Source organism: Salvia miltiorrhiza, chromosome 5 (genome assembly GCF_028751815.1).
Source record: "Salvia miltiorrhiza cultivar Shanhuang (shh) chromosome 5, IMPLAD_Smil_shh, whole genome shotgun sequence".
NCBI lineage: Eukaryota > Viridiplantae > Streptophyta > Magnoliopsida > Lamiales > Lamiaceae > Salvia > Salvia miltiorrhiza.
The window spans coordinates 15427825-15451508 of NC_080391.1; the positions used below are offsets into that span (position 1 = coordinate 15427825).

General features: G+C 32.4%; 1 protein-coding gene across 1 annotated transcript; it reads right to left on the minus strand.

Annotated features, from left to right (window-relative positions):
• Positions 1-733: 733 nt before the first annotated feature.
• On the minus strand, positions 734-2059 carry LOC130986323 (transcription factor CYCLOIDEA-like). Its single transcript, XM_057909702.1, has one exon. It carries the CDS (start codon positions 1723-1725, stop codon positions 883-885), a length of 843 nt encoding a protein of 280 aa, XP_057765685.1. The 5' UTR covers positions 1726-2059; the 3' UTR covers positions 734-882.
• Positions 2060-23684: the final 21625 nt, after the last annotated feature.

The window sequence follows — 23684 nt, forward strand, 5'->3', positions numbered from 1 at the left end:
TCACTATTCTCGAATTCCGGTTGTTCACCAGAATAATTGAACTTTATTGCTAGTAATTTATGTATACAATGTAATGTAACTATATATTAATTCCAAATCGTCTCACGTAAATGAGAAACTGATTTACAGGAATGCGCGAAACAAAGATTTTTCAAATTCCATCTTTGTAGAAATAGCTTCATCATCCAGGTATACTACATTTTGATCAAGAGTTTCTTTTTATCTATATATAGTCATATTTTTTTTTTGTGAATTTCTTATAGCAATAATTAGTATTGTTATATATTCCATCACATTATTTCATAATCCATCAAGCATTTCTTTTGATTTTAGTAATTTTATTTCTCCGCAAACAATATGTGATAATAGCTTGAAATTATGCTCTCAAAGAATTTAAGCAACTCACTTACTTTTGCAACATGATCTTTTAAAATGGCTCTATAAGTTTGAATTCTTTATTTCACTACTCATATTGAAGTTTAATGTGTAGCCACAGTAGATTTTGCGTTTGCAAAATTTTAATTAGATTTACATTCTTGATTCCTAAAATCTGAACAACTTGATGATGATCACACTCATATGTAAGATAAAATATATGAGATACAAACGAGATCAAATTTCCTGCATTAACACAGCAATCTAAGAAACACACATTGTGAAAATTAGCAAGTTGGTGTTGAAGATTAATTCAATAAGTTGGTACCAGAATAATTGGGTATGATTATGATGAAGATTAGTACAACAAAACCATTTTTTATTTTTATATTGGTACATGATTATTACATGCAAGCTAGGGATTTGAAAAGAGTGAAATTGAAAGGGATGAGGCATAAATATTTTACACATACGTACCTCATCCAATAATGTACAAGGCAGCTTAAATTATTGATGAAACAGTGGAAAATCTGGGGAGGTGGGTGAATAAATGGAGTTGGGATTACCTGCATAATTTAGTCTGTCAATGCTCAACATGTCCCAGTTTCCGAGAAATCCCATGAAACTGGTGGTGGGATCGATTAGAGCAGCAGAGGTGGAACTCCCGAGAAGGTTCTCGATTGTTCCGGCGTCGGAGGGCGGGTGCAGGAGAGGGGTGTAATCCGGTTGGACGCGCTTGCCCATCATCTTCTCCTCTGTTCTGCAGCGCGCCCTCGCCCTCGCCTTCTCCCTCGACTCTCTGGTGCAGCTGCCTACTTTCCTCTCGCCTTCGTCGGCGTTGGAGCAGTTCTCCTCGATTCCGGACACAACCTCACATTCCGACACGAAAGACTCGCTCTTACCATCGCTCACACTCATGGAAACATTGTTTCCGAGGTCCTTGATGGCCTTCTTGGATTTGGTGAAGAGCCACTCGATGGTTTTGCTGGCCTTGTCGTAGCCCAACATGTCTTGGAGATCGAAGAATTTCCTGGCCACTTGAAGGGAGAGCCTCATCCTCCTGTCTCGAATCCCCTGCGCGGTGCAAATCTTGCTGTGCCGGTCTTTCTTGCCGGTCCTCTTCCTCGGCAGGGGGAGGCTCCGCCTCGTTTTCTGTTTCGCTTTCGCCGGATCCGAGGCTTTCTTAGGGTGATCTGATGGAATCGGCTTCGGGAAGATTTGGTTCAAGGGCAGCTCGTGTTCATCGAAGAATGGGGAGGGAAAGTTTGAGAAAAATGGGGATTCGATAGGGTTTTGAATTTGATCGAAACAAGGCCTTTTCTCAAGAGGGTTATCGCCAAATGGGAACATTGTGTCTGTCTTGGGCGTTGTGAAATGTTTGGGGTCTCAAGTGGAGAATGCATAAACTCATGAGAGAGAGAGAGAGAGAGAGCTACTGCAACTTTGTAGTGAAAGTTAGGGCAAGAGCGTGGCTAAAGTGTTGCAAGTACAATTTAGAAGATGATGGCAACACAACACTAGGTAGAAATGGAGAGGAGAGAAGGGGTGGTGGTGGTGGGGTCGATCGTATGAAATCTCTTCTTACACAATTGTCTTGTGTTAATTATGTCTAATTTATACTTTACTAAATATTATATGCTCTATTTGTTTAGAAAGAATGCACACACTTTTTTTGGACATTGAATTTTAAAAATATTAGTTTAATATGATGTGAGTAGACAGATGCTTACATATGCTCTATTTATTTTATTACAAATGTTTCATTACTTTTGGCATTAAGATTAAAAAAGTATGTAATTAGTAAATAAAGTGAATAGGTGAAAATTATTTAAATATTAGGTATAGAGAAATAGTATTATGTTGTCAAAAAATAAATGAGACATTTCATTATGAAAAGTGAGATATTTGTAATGTAACGAAAAGAGTATTATTTATAGTGTTGTAAACGATGGAGCATAGATAGTGGCTAGATATTGGTGCGAAGTAGTTACACGTACAAAGGAAAACCTAATTCTTTCCACCCTAGTTAATTAGTTCGTCTTTCTTTCTTGGTAAATGCAAATCCAATAAATTCTTGCATTTCTTTTGATAAATATGAAACCCAAGGTTAAGATCTGTTATCCCATAACTCGTGGAAAAAAAATTCGATTACTTTAGACTGATGCACAGCTAGCTAGGTTTACCAGTTTAACAAAAATTTTCCACGAAATTGATCATTAGAGGAAAGTGAAAAAAAAGGAGAGGAATTACCTACCCATTTTGAAAGGCAAAATATATAAAATGCTCATCGTTTACAAAGTATATATATTATACCTATTTAATTAGGATTTTTGCATCAATGTATTTTCTAATAATGTCCGACTACTCAACTCGCAGTGATTAAGTATGTCGAGCATAATGCATTTTCTATGAATGATCGACTGCTCGACTTTCAATGGCTGAGCTTATCAAGCAAAATTCGTGATTTGAGTAATATAGAACAACAAAATGAAGCTTCGAGTCCATTAAGTATATGAGCAACTTTATTCTTTCAAATTAAAAATGGGTAGTTTGTATAATTTTATTTTATAATGTGTATTTTTTGTCTTTTGATTTTGGAAGTGGGTAAAAGTTAGCATAATTAACCCCAAATAACTCTAATATCTAGAATTGGTTTTGGATGAGATTCACAAGATTTGTCTCTCATGTAATATAAATAAATTACTTTTAGGGTTGTCGATGCTCCAAAACTTTTTGTAGGAAGGTAAATTTCATGAAACACATTTCCAATTTTTTTTTTCCTTCTTTAGTTTTGTTCATCTGATGAACTTTTTTAAATCCTATTTTAATTATATCCGGCATAACGAGATTTCAATAGAATTGCACATGGTTGTATGAAATCTAGAGAAGGGGAACTAAGTTTGGAAAGAATATCATTGCCCACTCTAAATAAACATGGTAAGATCATATATTTTGCAAAATTCTTATCAGATCTTTTTTTTTTTTTGAGATACTTATCTGATTTATTCTTACCTTGCTTCTATCACATTTATCTGTAGAATGGTGCAACAGAAAATTTCATTTCAGCCATGGTCGGCTGGGATTTTAACTAAAGAAAGCGATGCCTATATATAGGTATATTATTGGTGCATGGGTAGATTGTCAAATATTATTAATTATACTACTAGTATTTATGGCCTTATCTTTTGTCTTTATTAACTTCCTATTTCTCTAAACAGTGTAAATAATCATATACCTAAACGTTTTTGGATATCCAGTAGTATTTTGCCTCTCTAAACCTCCTCTTTCTGCAATTCTGAGATAACATTCTGCAAAATAGTTATTCTTTTGGATCCTTCATCAGTTCCCTCTCTTTTAATCAATTGTTCTTTTCACATTATATATATATTTTTTCTATTACTATATTTAACATGTAGAGTTTCTTCAATCAACTATTCTAGAGAGATCTAGAGAGAGAGAGAGATGTTGAATTATATGTTGTGATTAACTCACATGGGAGCAGGTGAGGATAGGGCGACCCGTACCTAGAGGTGATGGATGAAGACTGATCTTAGGTGCTTTAAATTATATATATTTGGATTTTCTTTTAACATATTCCAGCAATAAATCATTTTGTTGTTGTTTAATTTTATGGAACTATAGTCGGACTCCGATCGAATAAAATCTTAATGCCATCAATATATATTTGTCTAGTTTTTGTTTAATTTTTGTCGAATTTTGAACCATAATTTTTTTAATATTCGAATCAAGTTTTAGTGTAGACAAATTAAAATTAAGCTCCAGTAGCTGAATTCTTTTTTTTATAGGAGTAGCTCAACATTTTTACTCAAATTTAATTAACAAATATTCCAGATATCAAACAAGATATCTGTTAGTCCAAGAACAATATCTATAATGAAGTTTCCACAAAGACTCAATTAATTTAAGAGGTTGTCTTGTGTACACTCGGGTACCCTACATTCGAGTTAACCTGTATTTAGATCCTGACCTGTATTTTAATTCAAACTTACATCTTGATTCAAATCGTGTAAATGACACTATTCGATTATACAAATGACACTGCATATAACTGACACTATTTTGTTATACAAATGACACTGCGTATAAATGACACTATAACATTGTAAATGACACTATGTATAATTGACACTATTTAGAAATATAAATGACATTTCTTGTAATTGACACTATAAGATTGTAAATGACACTATAATATTTTAAATAACACTATAAGATTGAAAATGACAGTATAACATTTTAAAATGTTACAGTGTCATTTATATAATTGAATAGTGTCAATTATAAGCAGTGTCATTTGTACAACTGAATAGTATCATTTACACGATTTGGGTCACGATGCGGATTTGGATTAATATGCGGGTCAGAATTTGGGTACGGGTCAACCCGGGTGTACGATACACCCGGGTGTACGTGTGTTAATTTAATATAGGGTTAAGATATTAAGTTAAAGTGAGAATGCTATCTTTCGTGAAAAATGATAATAATAAATAAGTCAATTTAAATTTACGAATAATTTACTTGTAATGCATTAATAATCGTATTTAATTAATATGGTGAAATTTCGCTCTATTCAGAATTCAAACCCGAATTTATGGTGGATTTCACCATTTCGGATGAATTCATGGTTCTAGATTCGAATCTGGTGGAGAGTGAAAATTTTATTTTTCGAATTCAAATATTTTCACAGCAAATTCATTTATATTCCAACAAGAGTTTATGAGAATTCATGATTTGTAGTTTTTATTTTAAAATAGTGGTTTATAGCCCACGAAAATATAAACTTAAATGATTTTGTAAAGTTTATGTCATTTTTACTTTATTTCGGGGTTCAGAAATACCATCAACTTTCAATTTCTTGTTATATATAGGACTCTAAATCTTTATTAATTATAACGGGAGTAACGGATATAAGCATAAAAAAAATTATCGATCGGCGTTTCTTAAATACTCCCATCCAAATAGTTAGTAGTAATTACGACCAGCAGGGGCGGAGCCAGGGGGGGCTAGAGCCCCCCCCAAATTTTGATTTTTTTTTTTTTTTTTAATAATATGTCTAAAAATGTTATTATTATTATTATTATTATATTTGTATTTTAGTAAAAAAATGTCTAAAATGTATTGAATGCCCCCAAATTTTTTTTAGTAAATGTTGAACTATATTATCTATGAAAATGTTGTTATTATTATTATTATTATTATTATTATTATTATTATTATTATTATTATTATATTTGTATTTTAGTAAAAACTGTCTAAATGTATTGAATGCCCCCCAAAAAAAAATTTAGCTAATGTTTTGAACTATATTATCTATGAAAATGTTGTTATTATTATTATTATTATTATTATATTTGTATTTTAGTAAAAAATGTCTAAATGTATTGAATGCCCCCAAAAAAATTTTTAGTAAATGTTTTGAACTATATTATCTATGAAAATGTTGTTATTATTATTATTATTATATTTGTATTTTAGTAAAAAATGTCTAAATGTATTGAATGCCCCCAAATTTTTTTTTAGTAAATGTTGAACTATATTATCTATGAAAATGTTGTTATTATTATTATTATTATTATTATTATTATTATTATTATTATTATTATTATATTTGTATTTTAGTAAAAAATGTCTAAATGTATTGAATGCCCCCAAAAAAATTTTTAGTAAATGTTTTGAACTATATTATCTATGAAAATGTTGTTATTATTATTATTATTATATTTGTATTTTAGTAAAAAATGTCTAAAATGTATTGAATGCCCCAAGAAAAAATTTTAGTAAATGTTTTGAACTATATTATCTATAAAAATGTTGTTATTATTATGATTATATTTGTATTTTAGTAAAAAATGTCTAAAATGTATTGAATGCCCCAAAAAAAAAAAAAAACGGGGGCTACCGCCCCCGAACCCCCGTAACAATTCAGCCCCCCCCCCCCAAAAAAAATCTTGGCTCCGCCCCTGTCGACCAGTGTTACAAAACTTCATTACTTTATTGTAAAAATTACACAAAATTTGCAAAAAAAATATTACAAGAGGCATCTGATATATAATCAAATCAGCAATTCGCGGGACCTCTACATCACACAAAAATAGGAAAACAACTGCACGTATGCGGAACACTATCCACACAAAGGCACGTGCGAGATTGAACCCAAGACTTTTCACAAATGAGCAAAATTAATCATAGAAGAATTCCGATTGTTAAGGGCAACTTAGCTTATTTGAGATTGATTCTCTTGATTTCATTTATTTTCTTCATATATATTACTTCCTCCGCCCCACTTCAATAGTCTTATTTTCTTTTCGGGACGTCCCACTTCAATAGTCTTATTTTCTTTTCGGGACGTCCCACTTCAATAGTCCCATTTCTATTTTTGGTAATGATTTTACACTACAAATAATGTGGTCCCACACGCCTTTACTCACTTTTACACTCAAAAAACAAATTTTTTAATTTTCGTACCCAAATAAAATGAGATTATTGGACCGGGACGGAGGGGGAGTACTTATTAACTATATGCATATACTGGTTATTGGTTTAAAAAAATATATATATATGCATATACTATTTTTGTTTTTAGGCATGTGTAGGTGGGTGTCCTCATAGGCCAAAACACATAGGGACTATGGGTAGGACAATTATTTGAAGCTGTATTTAAACCTGCTTTATTTCCATTGAAGGCCATGTTTCTTTGACTGTATGACTATATGTCTCTTTCACTACTAAAGTTTATCTGAAACCCTATCTCCCCCTCTCCTTTTTTTTGTTTTTTTAACTCCATCCACCACTTTCTAATTCAGTAACATGAGTGATAGAGAAGAGAGAGATAGTAAAAAAATTTGCTACGACAGATAAAAATTTCAAAACTACTTTTACAAACTTATGTTGATTTGAGATTATTCAGAATTAAATGAGCCAAAGATTATTATCCAAGCTAAATTTTGTTATACATAAAAGTTAAAATTCATAAGTTATAATTAAAAGTTAAAATTCATAAGTTATAATTAATTATATATGACATTGTTCCGAGATTAAGTTATGGACCGAATCCATCTAAGCAAACAACATATTTCCTTCGCCCTTGAAACATTTTCCTAATTAAGGGGAGTCGACACTGGTTTAAATAAAAGTTAATTGTGTGTTTGATAAGTGGAGAAGGGATCCCACAAATTGAAAAAAAGTGATGATAGAAAAAATGATGGCAATGATTAATGGACTAATTAAAATTAAAATAGGTAGGTCCATTAGTGACAATATGTATAAATATGTGAAAATTGTAAAGATAATACTTAGTGAAATTATTTTCAAAAATAAATTATGAAGATGTTTTTGGAACGAATGAAAAAAGAAATAAATAAAGATGTTTTAGGGAGGAAGAGAATATAACTACATATCATGAGACTAAGAGGGTGTTTGGCTAAGCTTATTTTAAAGAGCTTATAAGCTCTTGGAGCTTATAAGATGTTTAAAAAGCTTATAAGATGTAATTTTTAAGAGCTTATAAGTTGTCAAAGTGTTTTGATAATTGAGCTTATGAGCTAGAGAGAGAATTTTTTTGCTAGAGAGAGAAAATCGAAGAAAAATGAACTTAAATTATATATGATGAAAATAATAAACTATAGTTGAAAATTATTTGTAAAAGGATTGATGCATATGAGATTATAAAAAAATAAATTGGGGTATAGGAACTTATTTTTGGGGGAGCTTATAAGCTCTTGGAGCTTATAAGCTGTTTAGGAGCTTATTTTGTCAAACACTTTGAATGAGCTTATAAGCTCAGCCAAACACCCTCTAAATTAGTATAATCCAAATCAAACATCACCTTAACTTGTGATATTTGGCTGCAAGTAAACTTGTTGGACTAAATTTGTGTAATCCAAATCAAACATCACCTTAACTTGTGATATTTGGCTGCTGTTAAACTTGTTGTTAATCATTATACCACATCAGTTTCGCTCTTTATATGGTTGCACTTTTCCCTAATTGTTTCTAGCTGATCTAGCTAGTTTCACGGTGCAGTTACAAATAATTAATATGAATAGTACATCAAGAAATTCACATATAAAACAATGATCATCAACTTAATTAGCTAGGGCTTAAGCGTCAAACCCAACTACTTGCGTATATGTACCAAATTTTCTTGTTTCGTATTTAATAATTCAATAATTTAAGAACCGTTCTTGTCAAACGACTCAAACCTAGCTACTTGCATATACGTACCAAATTATTTTCTCAGCGTGAATTATTCTCTCTATTTGTATTTTATTTTCTTGATTGTCATTCAATTACTGTCACCATGTAGCAAGCATGAAGAATCTTTACTGCATTGACTCGATGTTGGCTTAATACATGCATGCTGAATCTCATCCCAAAAGAATTTTTTCAAATCACAATCTGAAAAGGAAAGGAACTGCCTACCACATCTAGCAAATTTTCATCTCTCTTGGGTTACTTTTAAAATATATATATATTCTAGAATATTAATCCCCCAAAAATTAATTCAAATATCGTTGAATGTACATGTATTGAACTAAGCTCAAGCAATCATCCGACGAATTGATCTTGTTCGGATCACGATCTTTAACGAAATTTATATATAATCACAAGTTTGATCTCCATGTTAACCATCTAATTAATTGCAATTTTGGAGGAGTCAATCGAGCTAGTTAGATATTCAACATATTATTGAAGTTCAATTGGGTCCGACTATATTGATATTTAATTAAATTTATGATGAGCGTGTAACTAAATATTGAGACGATGCATTCTAAGTTGAGCTCAAGTTGGAAAAGACATGTGTTTGACTTGAGGCAAGTCTGTCATATTTGAGGCACCCCACTTCAGCCCAACTGCGACAGCTACAAACCAGATTAACTATAGATAGCCTTTTTGATATGCAGTATTATACTCCCTCCGTCCCGGCATTTGGTATCCAGTTGAGAACGGCACGGGTTTTAATAAAGTGATTGATGTATTGTGAGTGGAATAAGGGTCTCACATTTTATGTGCGAGTTAAAATAATTAAAGTGGAGTAAGGGCCCCACCTGCTTTTACTAAAAATAGAAATGGATACCAAAATGTGGAACGGCCAAAAAAGGAAAGTTGGATACTAAAAGGTGGGACGGAGGGAGTATTAATTACTCTCGTAATATTCTATTCGATTGGGTGAACACTGAACACTGGTATTTAATCTCAAATAGTGCTATATATATATATATATATATATATATATATATATATATATATATATATATATAGGGTAGGGTTAATATAAAAACCCCTCTTAAGATGAAAACTAGGAACCAATTTAAAGTCATTGATTTAAATAAAATAGAGGGCTGAGATTAAATTACAGATGCACAATTTCGATTGCATAGATGCACGGTTTCAATTGCATAGATGCACAATTTCGATTTGCTTGAGTATTTTGCATTGTTGGTTTCAATTGCATAAATTGCATATTTTTTAAGTGCACAGTAAAATATAATAGATGCACAGTTTCTTTTGTTGACTAAATCCTAACCATTAGATCTAATATTTAAAAGGTCAAGATTAGGTTCCTAGTTCTCATTTTAACAGAGACTTTTATTAGAACCTCTTCCTATATATATATATATATATATATATATATATATATATATATATATATATATATATATATTGGAGAGGGATAAAATAAGTACACTTCTTAAGATATAAAATAAGAATAATTTTCAGCCCTTAGATCATCAGATAATTTTGATATATATATATATATATGTGTGTGTGTGTGTGTGTGTGTGTGTGTAGCTAGGATTATTTTTAGTATCTCTTATAATAAAATTAATCTCAGATAATTTTGACTATTCAATATCGGGTAATTTCGAATCAATTTAATCTCTAATAATTAAACGCTTTATGTATATTATTTTAAAATAAAAATATTTATTTTCTTTGAAATATAGCGTAGGTGATAATTAAATTATAAGTCACTTAATAATATTAATTAGAATGCAAATGTCCCAATTATAGAGTTCAAAATTATTCTAGACCTCTAACTTAGGGCGCTTTGCAAAATTAGGCCACAATTTTTTGGGCTTGTAAATTTGGGTCATTTATTATTAAATTCGGCGTAAGTGAGATACACTTGGGCCCGATCGGGCTATTTTGCACGTGAGACGTGCGCGACTTCACAACTGGAGCTCGAACGCTGATGTGAAATTTTATTTCATTCTTTTATTTGGCATATTTATACACATGTAAATATAAATCGTAATATAATACATAATTAAAAAAACACAAATAAAAAATGAATTAAAAAATATTTTTAAAATACACAAATAATTGTCTTTGCTCGACGACACATCGGAGAGTCGAAATTAAATTGTAGGAATATATATGTTCTTCAAGATATCCTAATGCACCGTGTAAAAATATACATGTTCATCAAGATAACAATAATTATTTATTTATTTATAAAAATACATCTTATACTATATAATAGGAAAATATTAATTTTCTATTCTACATGACAATCTAAATCTCACTATTTGAATTTTTCTCAATATTTTTTTTTAAAGCAATTCCATCCATATAATTTCTGAAATAATCCTTTTTGACCATGTATCATGTTTATGGGGGTTGAAGTATTGCAAGCATTTCGCACAATTTTCTATCAACATATCAAGTTATCAACCTTCGATTACTCGAGGCACAGTGGAAGTGGTGAAGCAGAGAGTATTGTCACTGTCACTGAGAGAGCAGCTCAGAGAGTATAGGGTTTACAAGGTCAGTTTACATTCAAAGTTGAAATCAACTTTTGAGTTTTCTTCCTAAAACGAAATCACTGAAACGAGGAGGCATATTCCGAAGTCGAAAAGGCCGAGTTGAGTGAAGCTCCCAAAGCTTGACAGTGCCATCAACACTGCTAGAAGCGAGCAGCCAGTTTTCCTCGAAACTTCTGGAACACCATTGCAGACAATTTACACTCGCCTCGTGAGCCCTTTCTTGCCTAAAGAGCAATTTGAATGGCGGTTCAGCAGCCATCTGCAGCGGATCCCACCGATGACCAGTGGATGGAAAAAATCGGTTGCTCGTGATAACAGTAATAGGTATATGTGTCCAACATGCTTCATTTGGATGCTTCCTCAAAATATCGGAACCCCATATCAAGATAGTTTGGTCGGCACTGCAGGATGTCATCCTATCTTCGATGGCATTAAAACAAATGCACGATACAATATTAGTGTGACCCCTTCATTAAATAAGAAAGATCAAACATCAATATACTTTATAGTCTCTCCCATTGGAAAACATAAACTGCATATCGGATCGTTAGAATGCAGCTTTCTGATCCATCCCAAAGGAGATCGACTAATGGATGCCATAGCACCATTGCGACGTCTACTGTGTGTCCTTCAAGATTTGATACATGATAAAGGTCGCCAAATAGCCTCCTGATGTCAATAGTAAAGTCTCGCCCCCCAGGGCAATATATTTTTCAGTTGAGTTCCATGATGCACACCTAATGTCACTGTCCAAAAACTCATTTTCGGAAATACTGAAAAAATTCTCTTCGATAGCTTCCAAGATAGTACTGTGAGAGTAAGAATCGAACAAAATCATTAACAACGTAGAGGGTCCCTATTTGCAAGATCTAAATCTCTAAGTATCAGTGCCAAAAAAGTTTGCCTTCTGTTCGAAAAGACCAGTGGCCGGATCCATTTACCAGATGCGAACTGTGTCTTCTTCGGTTGTGTCACCTTCGCTGCAAGAAGCGAGTAAATTAGGTTTCTCACCGATGGCCGGTTTCAGTCCAAATTCCAAAGCCTTTTATTGTGGCCATGAAGTTGTTGTAATTCGCGAAGCTCAAATTTCGTCATCCACTAATTGCAAGATTGTATTGTAGTGTTTTCTCAGAAATCAAATACCTTTTCAAATTTCTTTTATTTACACTCATTCTCATTATATAAATTCTCAAATGTGTTAATGGTGCGAAATGGATAGTGAAAATAAAATGTTAGCCACCAATTTAATTGAGTTCAAATTTTGTTTGTAGGCCACTAAGTTAGGGCGCTTTGCAAAATTAGACCACATTTTTTTGGGCTTGCAAATTGGGGCTATTTATTATTAATTTCGGCGTAAGTGAACTTCATTATAGTCCGATCGGGCCCAAATGTGGCTCATTTACGCCGAAATTAATAATAAATGGCCCAAATTTGCAAGCCCCAAAAATATGGCCTAAGTTTGCAAAGTGCCCTAACTTAGTGGCCTACAAAAATTTTGAACTCACCAATTATAGGTCCCAATCAATAGAACGTCCAATGTTGTAAGGATGTCTTTGATAGACTGAAACATTTTAGGAAATGTGTCTTGTTTGAGTAATATTTAGTTCAACCTTCCTTTTTTTAGGCTTCTTCAATTGAGGAAGCTAAGCTAATTGTGCCTCACCTGAGTCACCCATGATAATTTGATAGAATCAACTTCCGTGAGTATTTTTTAGCTTATGGCTATTTGGTTTCTCAACTAGCTTTATATCCTTTTTGTGAGCTATTGGAGATTTTGGGTTTCTCTGTAGTCTTGACAAGTACAATTTGGTGCCACTATACGATGCACCATAACTTGGATCATATATGCAGTTCTAATTTTAGGGTTTCTCTAAATTGAATGAATAGCTTTAAATTTTTTAGAAGCTTTGTGATGAGGACTAATTTTAGTTGATGAAATAAAAATCTTCACCTGATCTAAAGCAATAAACGAGACAAGAATTTACGTGGTTCGATCATAAGATTTACGTCCACGGATCTTCGAAGTTTTTCACTATGACTCAAGATAGTTTACATTTTACATGTGGTAGATGAATCAAAAGATAGCCCCCTCTTTCATCTAATGATAGAACTTCTATTTATAAGCATAAGAATAAAACCTAAGGCCTTTTTGGTCCCAACTTAGATAATTGGGCCTAAGCCCCTTTTTACATTAACCTTGGTCTTTGGCTTGAGTCACCTGCGCTGGGAATCGAGGTGGGATGCCTGCGTTGGGAGTCGAGTTAAGCACTACTAAGCACAGCGCTGGTGGAGGATTTAATCCTCATAACAAAGCTTCAAAGAGTCAATCTTAGCATAGAGAACTTATTGTCACTCTTTTAAAGTTGTGTGTTGTTGAGAAATTTCAGCGAGCTGACTCTTCAACTAATGAATTTCACCAATTTTTTAGATTTCAACTTGTAAGTCTTGTAACCAGCTGCCAATGTGCCAGTGACTTTTCTTTTAGAACATTCAACTCATCAGATTGGTTTTGCGCATAGTCAACTGAACTAGACTCTAGCTAATCATTCTTAGTTAGCTGAAGTCTTTCAGTCAATTGTCCAATCTCAAGCTGAGTTGACTCACATAGCTCTATCATTAGTTTGTACTCAACCATCACCTACTTAACTTTCTCCCATCTAAGACAGTTTCCCTCTAATTCTAATTATGAGCATTACTCAGATAAAATAATTGTTTGTGAGTGAGTAATTGAAGAGAGTTGAAAGGGTACCTCAAGTTCCTCGTGGAGGCTATTATAGCTAACTAAGTTCAATTAGCTTTCAGGTGACTAGATCAATATATTATGAGTAAGCTGACTTTGTTCAAATAGTTGGCTTGTCTAAGTGATATCAATTAGCTAGTTCACCTACTAACAGTAAGTTGTGTATTAGTTGGACAAATAACATGTTAATTTGTGTGAATTAATGTGGTGGTTACGATACCTGTGCTAGTCAGATTATGCAGATAAATTGATTGGGTCAGCTAATGAAAGTGTGTTGATGATATCAAGCCAACTATGTGAATTAGATGACATGTTTGTATGCTGAAGTGATGAGAGTTGAGAGTTTGTAAAGCTTTTCGCAATAATTTTTCAGTAATCTTCTATGTTGAAATCGTTGGATATTTATAGAAGGAGAAGATGATACAGTCGTTGGAGGAACTTGTTAAAATCTCGATTCTACGTGACATTAAATTTATTACCGTTGTGGTTAATTATCATTGCTTTCAGAGGTTCACAGTCATCAACTTGGTCTGTATTAGTTGGCTTAACCAATTAGCTATTATGTACGTCTTTGACTGCGTTATTCTTGTCTCATATGTAGCATTTGATGATCTTTCCTATTAGCTAGCTTATAATCAGTTGACCTATTCTTGGATTTCAGCTAATACTTGGCTATCTTGGTTGGGCGATTGTAAGCTAGCGATCTTTCTTCAAATTGTGTTGGCTTAACCAAACCTTGACCGTTAAGTTTGCCCTTAGCTGAAAACACGTGAAATGAAAAACAAGCTCTCTAGTGTGCATGTGTTGACCTAGCGGTAGGAGGTTAATCCCAAGACCTGAGGTCCTGGGTTCGAACCCTCCGTTGCGCATTCTTTAAATATCTTTATATATTTATATAATTTATAAAAAAAAAAAAAAAAAAAAAAACAAGCTCCCTAATATGTGAGCTGTAACATTATAAAATAATTATAGCATCATAATTCCAATGATTTTGAAATCTAATGAAAACATGGAATTTTCCATCATACCTTACTAAAAATCCCAATATACCTTAAATTCAGTATTTAACGTTATTTTTCAGTACAGTAAAAGTGATATGTCAAGTTTTCGATATGTCTCCCCAATCCTAATCATTACAATAAGTAGTGTTAAAAATCGTATATAGTTAAATATCATAGTCCCTACATCCCATATATTTATGCATAAAATCTTTCGACACGAGTTTTTTAATAAAAAAAATATTGAAAAAGATGTTGAGGGTATTGATAGTGAAAAAATTGTCTCATATTAAGGATTAAATTGTCAAATTATAATGAAATGCGTCCCAAAATAGAAAGTATATATATTTGAGAATCGTACTAAAAAAGAAAATAAATGCATAATTTTAAAGGACATGTAAATATATGTCACCTTTATGGTCAAAATAAAAGCCTACCGTGTCGCTTTCTCGGCCCGGCGTTTTATTGTCATAGTAGTACAATTTCTAGATGAATTGATTTTACTAATTATAGGTTGAAATAAGTTGATATTGTATACACAAATATAAACTACATAGTTTAGAAAGTGTAAATGTTTGATGCTTGTTATGTTTTAAACTCAATGAAATTTTATTTTCTATATATCGATTTTACTATCATTTTTTAAAAATTTAAAAACCTATTATATAATTTAATTATATAACTTTTAAACTTCCTTTTGAGGGTTAATTTACTTAGGTTTGTATTAGTTATATATATAAAGAATGTATAAGAAAAATTGGAGATTTGTAGGTTAAGTATTACATAAGGTAGCGGCTGCAGATTTCTATTAATACAAAAAATATATATATTACATTAGCAAATAGCCATAACGAATTGAAAACGAAACAATGTTAAAGAATTTATCAAGATACATAAAAATAAAAATAAAAAATAGATTACATTATCAAATAGCCATAACAAATACGGGCGAAACAATGTTAAAGAATTTATCAAATCAACATGCGAATTACCTAATTTTTCATCATGTTGGTATTTAGATTAATATTTAAATTGTAGAATAATTAATCTGATACTGCACGGCTGCACCTGCACATATGTAGGAGTATAAATTAATCGAAAACCAATTGTTAGAAAATGAAATGGGCGTAGTACGAAATACACGTGTATACAAAGAAGTCCACATGATTTGATAAATGATAGACACAACACAACTGTTGTGGCTTAATGGGCATCAATACACACATGTTTTGACACCTCACCTATCGCTGCACAATTTGGACCACAAAACTATAATAAAATGCCTTCATCTATATTTTTCGAATTTTTCTAATAAATGATGCTATGCTATACAGTCACAAAACAGTCATTGGCCGCCCACAAATTAACTAAATAATAATAAAAAAAAAAACTTATTTAACTTATTTTTTAAAATAAAAAATTTAATTAATATTTATATTGTCTATATTATAGTTAATTTTTTTGTAAAGTTTTATTTTTTTTAAAAATACAATAAAAACAAAAAATGCAATTTTTTTAAAGAAAAGTAGGTACAATATAAATAATACAGTAAAATAATTAAAATTTTATTTTAATTTAAAAAATAAATTAAATAAATTAAATTTTTTAATATTAACTAATATGTGATTGGTCATAATTTGGTTGGATAAATTTATTGTTTCTTACTTTCTAACCGTCCAAAACATTCAATGCAGTGAATTATATATTACTCCCTCCGTCTACTAATTTGTGTCTTAGGGGAAGAGTTATTTATCACTTTTTCTAAATCACGAATTGGTGGACGGATGAAGAGTATGTTTGTTTCTTGAATTGGAAAAGCAAGAAAGATTTTAGTTTTGATTATAGGAATACTGAGATAAAAAAATCACATGTTATCAGTCTTGTTGCATTTCTAGTAAGAACAAGGACGAGGAAGAAATTTTTGGATCGGAAATATATTTATGGCCAAATTATTTGTTTGCATGATTTATTTCTTTCAACCTAGCTAGCTAATCCAGTCACTTACTGAAAAAATAGAGATATTGAAAAACATTCCATGATTAGTAAAATTATTACGCTCTCTCGTACTATGCATGGACTATACTATATTTTATTATTTTATTTAAAAATATCAAAATATATGATTATTTATGAGTTAGATGAATTTAAATACTTCTTCTTATCATTTTGGGACGTCCCACAAGAGTGTATTTTTCTTTATTAGACCTTTCTTTTATTAATAAAGATGGGCTCTTTCTTCCACTAATAACGTATTCACCTAATATTTTGTAAAATTTATGCCACCAACAATCATGCACACACTTATGGGACGGACGGAGTATTAGTATTTGATTCGAAATAGTGAATAAATAACAATATTATCAACTCATTGAGTATAGTATTAAATTTAATGAGAATCCTATAATAATAATAATAATTAAATTTATAGATTATAAAGCAAATAAGTGAAGTCAATTTTGAGCAAACTACTAAATCATTAATAAAATTAATAGTCCACACTTAATACAACAAATTTGGACTCTTAAAATTCTAAACTATATTATTATTAAAAGTCTGTATTTAAATAGCCCAAAACTAATTATAAAAAATACAAACAAATTTAAAATAAAAAGATAATAACAAATATATGTCTGCAGATTAATAATTAAATAATTCAAACACAAAACATAACTAAAATTAAGTAAATCTAAATAATATTTTAAATTCTAATTTTTAGATATTTAACGAAATTCATCTATAAATTTATATTAAAATCAATATAAAATCCACTTTTTAAACTTAAAAGTTCTATAATGAATCAATACAATCATCTTCTCCTTAATTGTATTAAAAACTACTATAATTATATATATATATATATATATATATATATATATATATATATATATGGGAATGGCTAAAATAAGAGCATTTCTTAAAATATAAAATAAGAATCATTTTCAGCCCTTAGATCATCAAGATCTACGGTTGATTCGTAATTCTGTTGGATGGATTTATGGTCCTGAGTTCGAATTCCAAAGGTAGCAAAAATTTATTTTTCACAATTCATACCTTTATGCAGCGAATTCATACGTATTCTACATAAAATTCATACATTAAAAATTGCTCTTATTTCTTATTTTAAGATGTGCTCTCACGGTAGCCCACCCCTATATATATATATATATATATATATATATAGGGAGAGGTTCAAATAAGAACCACTAAATAAAATTAGAACAGAGAACCATTTTAAACCATTCGATCATCAAGATCTACGGTGGATGCATCATCTTGGTGGATGAATGCAGATCCTGGGTTCGAATCCTGAAGGGAGCAAAAAATTTATTATTTTCGGATGCATTAAATTTAATAGCGAATGCATTAATTTATATAGTAGATGCATTGATTTTAATGGTTCTTATGTTCTCACGATAAGTGTGGTTCTCATTATAACCGCACCCTATATATATATATATATATATATATATATATATATATATATATATATATATGGAAGGGCTAAAATAAGAGCATTTCTTAAGATATAAAATAAGAATCATTTTCAGCCCTTAGATCATCAAGATCTACGGTTGATTCGTAATCCTGTTGGATGGATTCATGGTCCTGAGTTCGAATCCCAAAGGTAGCAAAAAATTATTTTTTCACGATTCATACCTTTATACAGCGAATTCATACGTGTTCTACATAAAATTCATACATTATATATATATATATATATATATATATATATATAGGGTTAAGTACCAAATTCCCCCTATCGACGGCATTCCTATTGCGTACAGGACCCTATAGTCATGGTTAGAGCTTCTTACTACCTCCACGTGGTAAAATCGCATCAAATTTCTCCCGCCATTTAACGGACGTTAACACTGTTAGAATAAATATTTTTTTATTATTTTTAATTAAAGTGGGCCCAATCGTTGTGTTTTCTGGCAATGATTCACATTCTGCGGTGGAGAAGCTCTGCTTCTTCCACCGGAGCTCATCCCTCGACTTCTTATCTCCACCATCAGAATCCAGACAATTCACGACCTCTACATCAACCACCACGACCACCGTGGCAGCCGACGCCAACACCAGCCCCGCCCTAACCGATGAAGAAGTGAACCAAATCAATACCGTAATCGGTCGCCTCTGCGACTCAAACCACCTGAAAGAAGCTTCCGACCTCATCTCCGCCACCCCTTCCACTGCCAAGCCTTCACATTTTTCACTCCATCTCTCCACTTTTATCAGCCGCTCGCTTCCGAACCCGACCTCACGCACCCAATGCACCTGCTCAACACCCTCAAATACAACCCTAATGCATTGGATCCGTCGATTGTAATCCTCGTCGCGAAAATGCTCCTCACCTCACTCTTCGAAAACGGTTGGCTGAAGATGGCCGTCAAGGTTTTCCAGTGGGTGGCGCGGCCATATTTCCCCGACGGACCTTGATCTCTACAGTGTTTTGGTTAATGGATTTTGCAAAAATGGGATGATGTTGGAGAGTCTTCGTGTTTTGAGAATGATGGCGGGTGAAAATTTGGTGATTGGGGATGAGATTAGGGACCTGGATCATCTCTACAGTGTTTTGGATAATGGGTTTTACAGGAAGGGGATGATGTGAATCGTTGTCGGAAAACACAATGATAGGGGCCCACTTTAATTAAAAAAAAATATTTATTCTAACTTAAAGTCAGTTAAGTGACCGGGGGGAAGAGAGGAGAATTGGTTAGGGTCCTGTACGCGATATGAACGCCATCGATAGGGGAAATTTGGTACTTAACCCTTAAAAATATTATAAATAAGCAATCGGGATATCTACTTATTTTTACATCAACAAACGAAAACAACATTTAAAAGAGTTTAATGTTCAATATTCGAGATAGATGAGAGAAAAATAATAATTTTAACATTTTTAACAATCATAATTTATTCGTCTCAAATTAAATTTTATTATTTTTACATCAAATTAAAAATCTTGTCATGATCTTTCATTTAACATTCATATTGAATATTTTGTTTTCATGAATCGAAGTTGACAATTTATAGAAAAGAATAAAAATAGAAAAAAGAGAACAAAAGAAAGAGAAAATATTTACGTTAAACTCATTTTCCATATATTACAAGTACGTTCGCTTGTGCGAATATCTAAATTGAATGACATTTTAAAGGAATAAATTAATAAAACTATTAAATAGAATTAAAATATAAACAAATGTAATGTATTTTTTAATTAATATAAAATCATCCACACCAATATTTAAATTAAAGAACGTGAATTTAAAAATATATAAAATTTAAAAAAAATTACTCCATCCATCCTTATAAAAAGTAACCATTTGTAAATGACACGTGTTTTAATAAAGTAGTTGAATATGTCGTAAGTGGAGTAAAGGTCCCACTTTATTGTGAGTATAAAACTTACCAAAAGTAAATTGTATACATTTTATGAAGACGGATGAAAGTGACAAATTGGGTACTTTTTATGGGGGGGAATATACCAATCGGCTATTTTTTGTTGAAAACTGAAGTTTGATAAACTGATTGTGAATAGTGAATGATAGAATCAGTTTAAGGAAATGGTTCAAGGCTATGACTGATAATGAGTCAGGCAAGTAACTTCAGTATGAGGAACTGGTCGACAAACTGAAGTTCAGTTAGGAGTTCAGCCTTTTCAGTTTTGAAATCAGAATATTGTTAGAAATCTTACTGGCTGTCAGAAGACTTGTCAGTTAGATTGATAACACTTTTGGTGGAATCGATTTATGAAATAGCTAGCCTTTAGTGAAAAGATTGTCAGGTTTAGGATTTATCCTTTAAGTTATCAATTTTCAGTGTAAGTCAGAATGAGTGCGCAGATAATAACTGAAATACTAAAAGCAATAAAGAACACAAGGATTTTTACGTGGTTCGGAATACTGATTTCTACGTCTACGGTCAACAGATCACACTGACAATCGATTAAACTCGTGCTTATGGGTGCACAACAAACCTTACAACTGAATAACCTTTTTCAGTGCCAACACACTGAGTTGGACTTCTCTTCCTTAGCTTACCTGTGCTAAGTAAGCCACACGTCTAGCTTGCGGGTGCTAAACAACTTAGTGTTCAGACAACTGTCTCGAACACTCTCTCAAACGCTATTTTCTCTCTTTTGAAAAGCGGTTCGAATTTCCAACTAGGATTACCGAGAACAAGATCTCAGTAATCAGTTTCTAGGCAAAGGATATGAGTGTATATGCCTAGAAAAACTAAGAGAATTTATGTAATCAGTTAGACTGATTTTTACAACAGTGGGTATTCTCTTCTTCGATTCAAACTTGGTTGCAGTGAGTTAGCTGGCTCTTGAGTTCGATAGATTTTCAGCTTTGTGCGTTGAATCGGTGAAGAATGTGATAAAACAAAAACCTCCACTATACATTAATCATGAAATAATAAGAGAAGAAAGAACTTGAGTGCTCAAAATCCAGATGAACGAGAGCACTTCAAGAAAAGAGAGAACTTGGAGAACACTTCATATATCTTATTGCTTAAGAAAAAAAATCCTTCATATTACAAACAACTACAAGGGGTATTTATAGGAATTACATGGAAGAGGGATACAACAGTCTTTTCTATATCTCACGTACTCCTCATGCATATGGATTGGTTGCCGTCGTTGTCCTCTGCAATTTGTCCTTCCTCTAACTGATTTGCAGCTTTTCCAGTTAACTGATAAACTTTACTTATCTGCGCAGGTAGCTCTCACTTACCTGCGCAGATATGTCGAGGCTCCTCTTTAGATGGTTTGCATGTTCGGGATGCACTAGTTCTTTGTGTCTCCCGGCGTAGATAAAACCTTTATCCACGCATCTGGTCCTGAATCTGCCTGTTAGTCTTTATACTTTCTTAAGCTATTCCAATGATATTCTTTGTATCTGAACCTGCGATGTAAATAATAAATAAATAAATATATAATATAATGTCCTGAGCTGATAAGGATTTACTCATCATCAGAATGAGGTTGATCCTTGAGCTCCATTTATAGGCAGCATTCTGAGAATAGATCCGTTGGCGGAGGTTCATCTTCATTTTTCTGTCGTTGTGACTCAAATTCAAATCTGGGCTAAGGTCCTCAGTCTTCATCCTCTCTAAAGTGAAAGAATGTACGATTTTTTCTTTCGGGAAGATGGTGCTACAGAATAAAGCAGCATGTAAAGGGAAACTCCGCACTCCGAATGATGATTCGGCAGATCTTCGCATTAAATACAGTTTACCTTGCATGCTTTCCATGTGGATTCATTTGAAATGAATGAGACAACCTTAAACTGAGAATCAGTTTGGGACAGAGAATCAGTCTGAGGTTCCAATCTGATACTTTACTTCAGTATCAGTCTTGTTTTATCCGACGTGGCATGTATCAGTATTTTCCTAACACTTGATACTTCAGTATGCATGTCCTTCAGTATGAGTCAGCAGCCTTGAGTCTCTTGGTCTTCAGTTTTGACTGGTACTTCAGTTTTCAGTCATCGATCTTCAGTCTTCAGATGTTCAATCTAGCTAAAACATGGACTCTAACACTTGAGTCCAGAATTACTCTAGTCTAGAGAAGTTAAACTAAGTGTTTTGAGATCATCAAAATAAGGATAGGATATTTCTATTATTTCCCAACAATGGTATTTGTAAGGATAAAATATAATAAAAAGATATGGACCCATAAAATGCTCTATTTTTGTGGACGCCTAGTAATTGTGCCTCGTTTTTTGTGGACGGATGGAGTAATATTTTATCTTAATAATTTGTAATTTTAAATTTCAAAAAAATAATTTGTAATTTTATTTTTAGAAATAAGATTCACTATTTGTGAACTCACATTTAATTATTTCAGCAGTTTTGGATGTGACATAATATCATACTGCGCTTATATTTTGGTACCATAGAGGTTAATTGAAAATTTGAAAATGGAAGCTAAGAATGTTCAACAGAATGATGACGTGGCTCCACGCCTCGATCACTCTCCACAGGGACCGATAAATATGGCTGCAAGTCGTACGAGCACAAATAATTTGCTCCTCGTCGTCGGGCTCTTCATTCCTCAACAACATGGGCAACGGTGCACTATGGAAATTTTCGACCCTGAAATAATGCATTCTTGGGCAGTCTGCAGCTCACGCCGAGTATGTCCGGTGACATCTTCAATATTCAATACCCACTCGCCACCTCCCCTGAATCGGCCTCGAAATCCCACACACCATTCTAAAATCAACATAAATAATTTTTAGAATAGAAGTACAAAGGTAAACATGAAAAACAAAATCAAAATTATTGATTACCTTTGTCTCAAACAAATCCTGTAAAACCATCAATGCTAGGCTTACTCCTGATAGCCCATCTCAGAAATCTAGGGTGTCGTCTGATCACCACTAGATGTTACTATCATTCTCCCCAAGCCCGAGACACGCTCCAATGCCTAAAACATAAAGTCCACGAGGGACTATAGAAGTGATATTAGCTTGCTCCTCCCTACATGAGTCGTATAATGTCTTAGGACTTTATACGAATATACGCCCTAGGAAAATCTGTCAAATATCTCCAAATCGCCAACTAGCACCCAAACTCATGTCTCTCCATTTTCTATGGATGAAAGGAGAGTATATTACATAAAAATAATAAGTCTATATCTATTTGAGTTATGAGACTACGACACATTAAAAAATTAGGTACATACATATGTACTAAAAATTATGTCAAAAAGTAAATAATTGTATGTACTTTTTCTCATTCATCCACAAAAATTGTACAGTAAACTTGGAA

What these genes read in the sequence shown, in the direction of transcription:
- LOC130986323 (XM_057909702.1), bottom strand. Translation starts at nt 1,725, where the DNA reads ATGTTCCCATTTGGCGATAACCCTCTTGAGAAAAGGCCTTGTTTCGAT.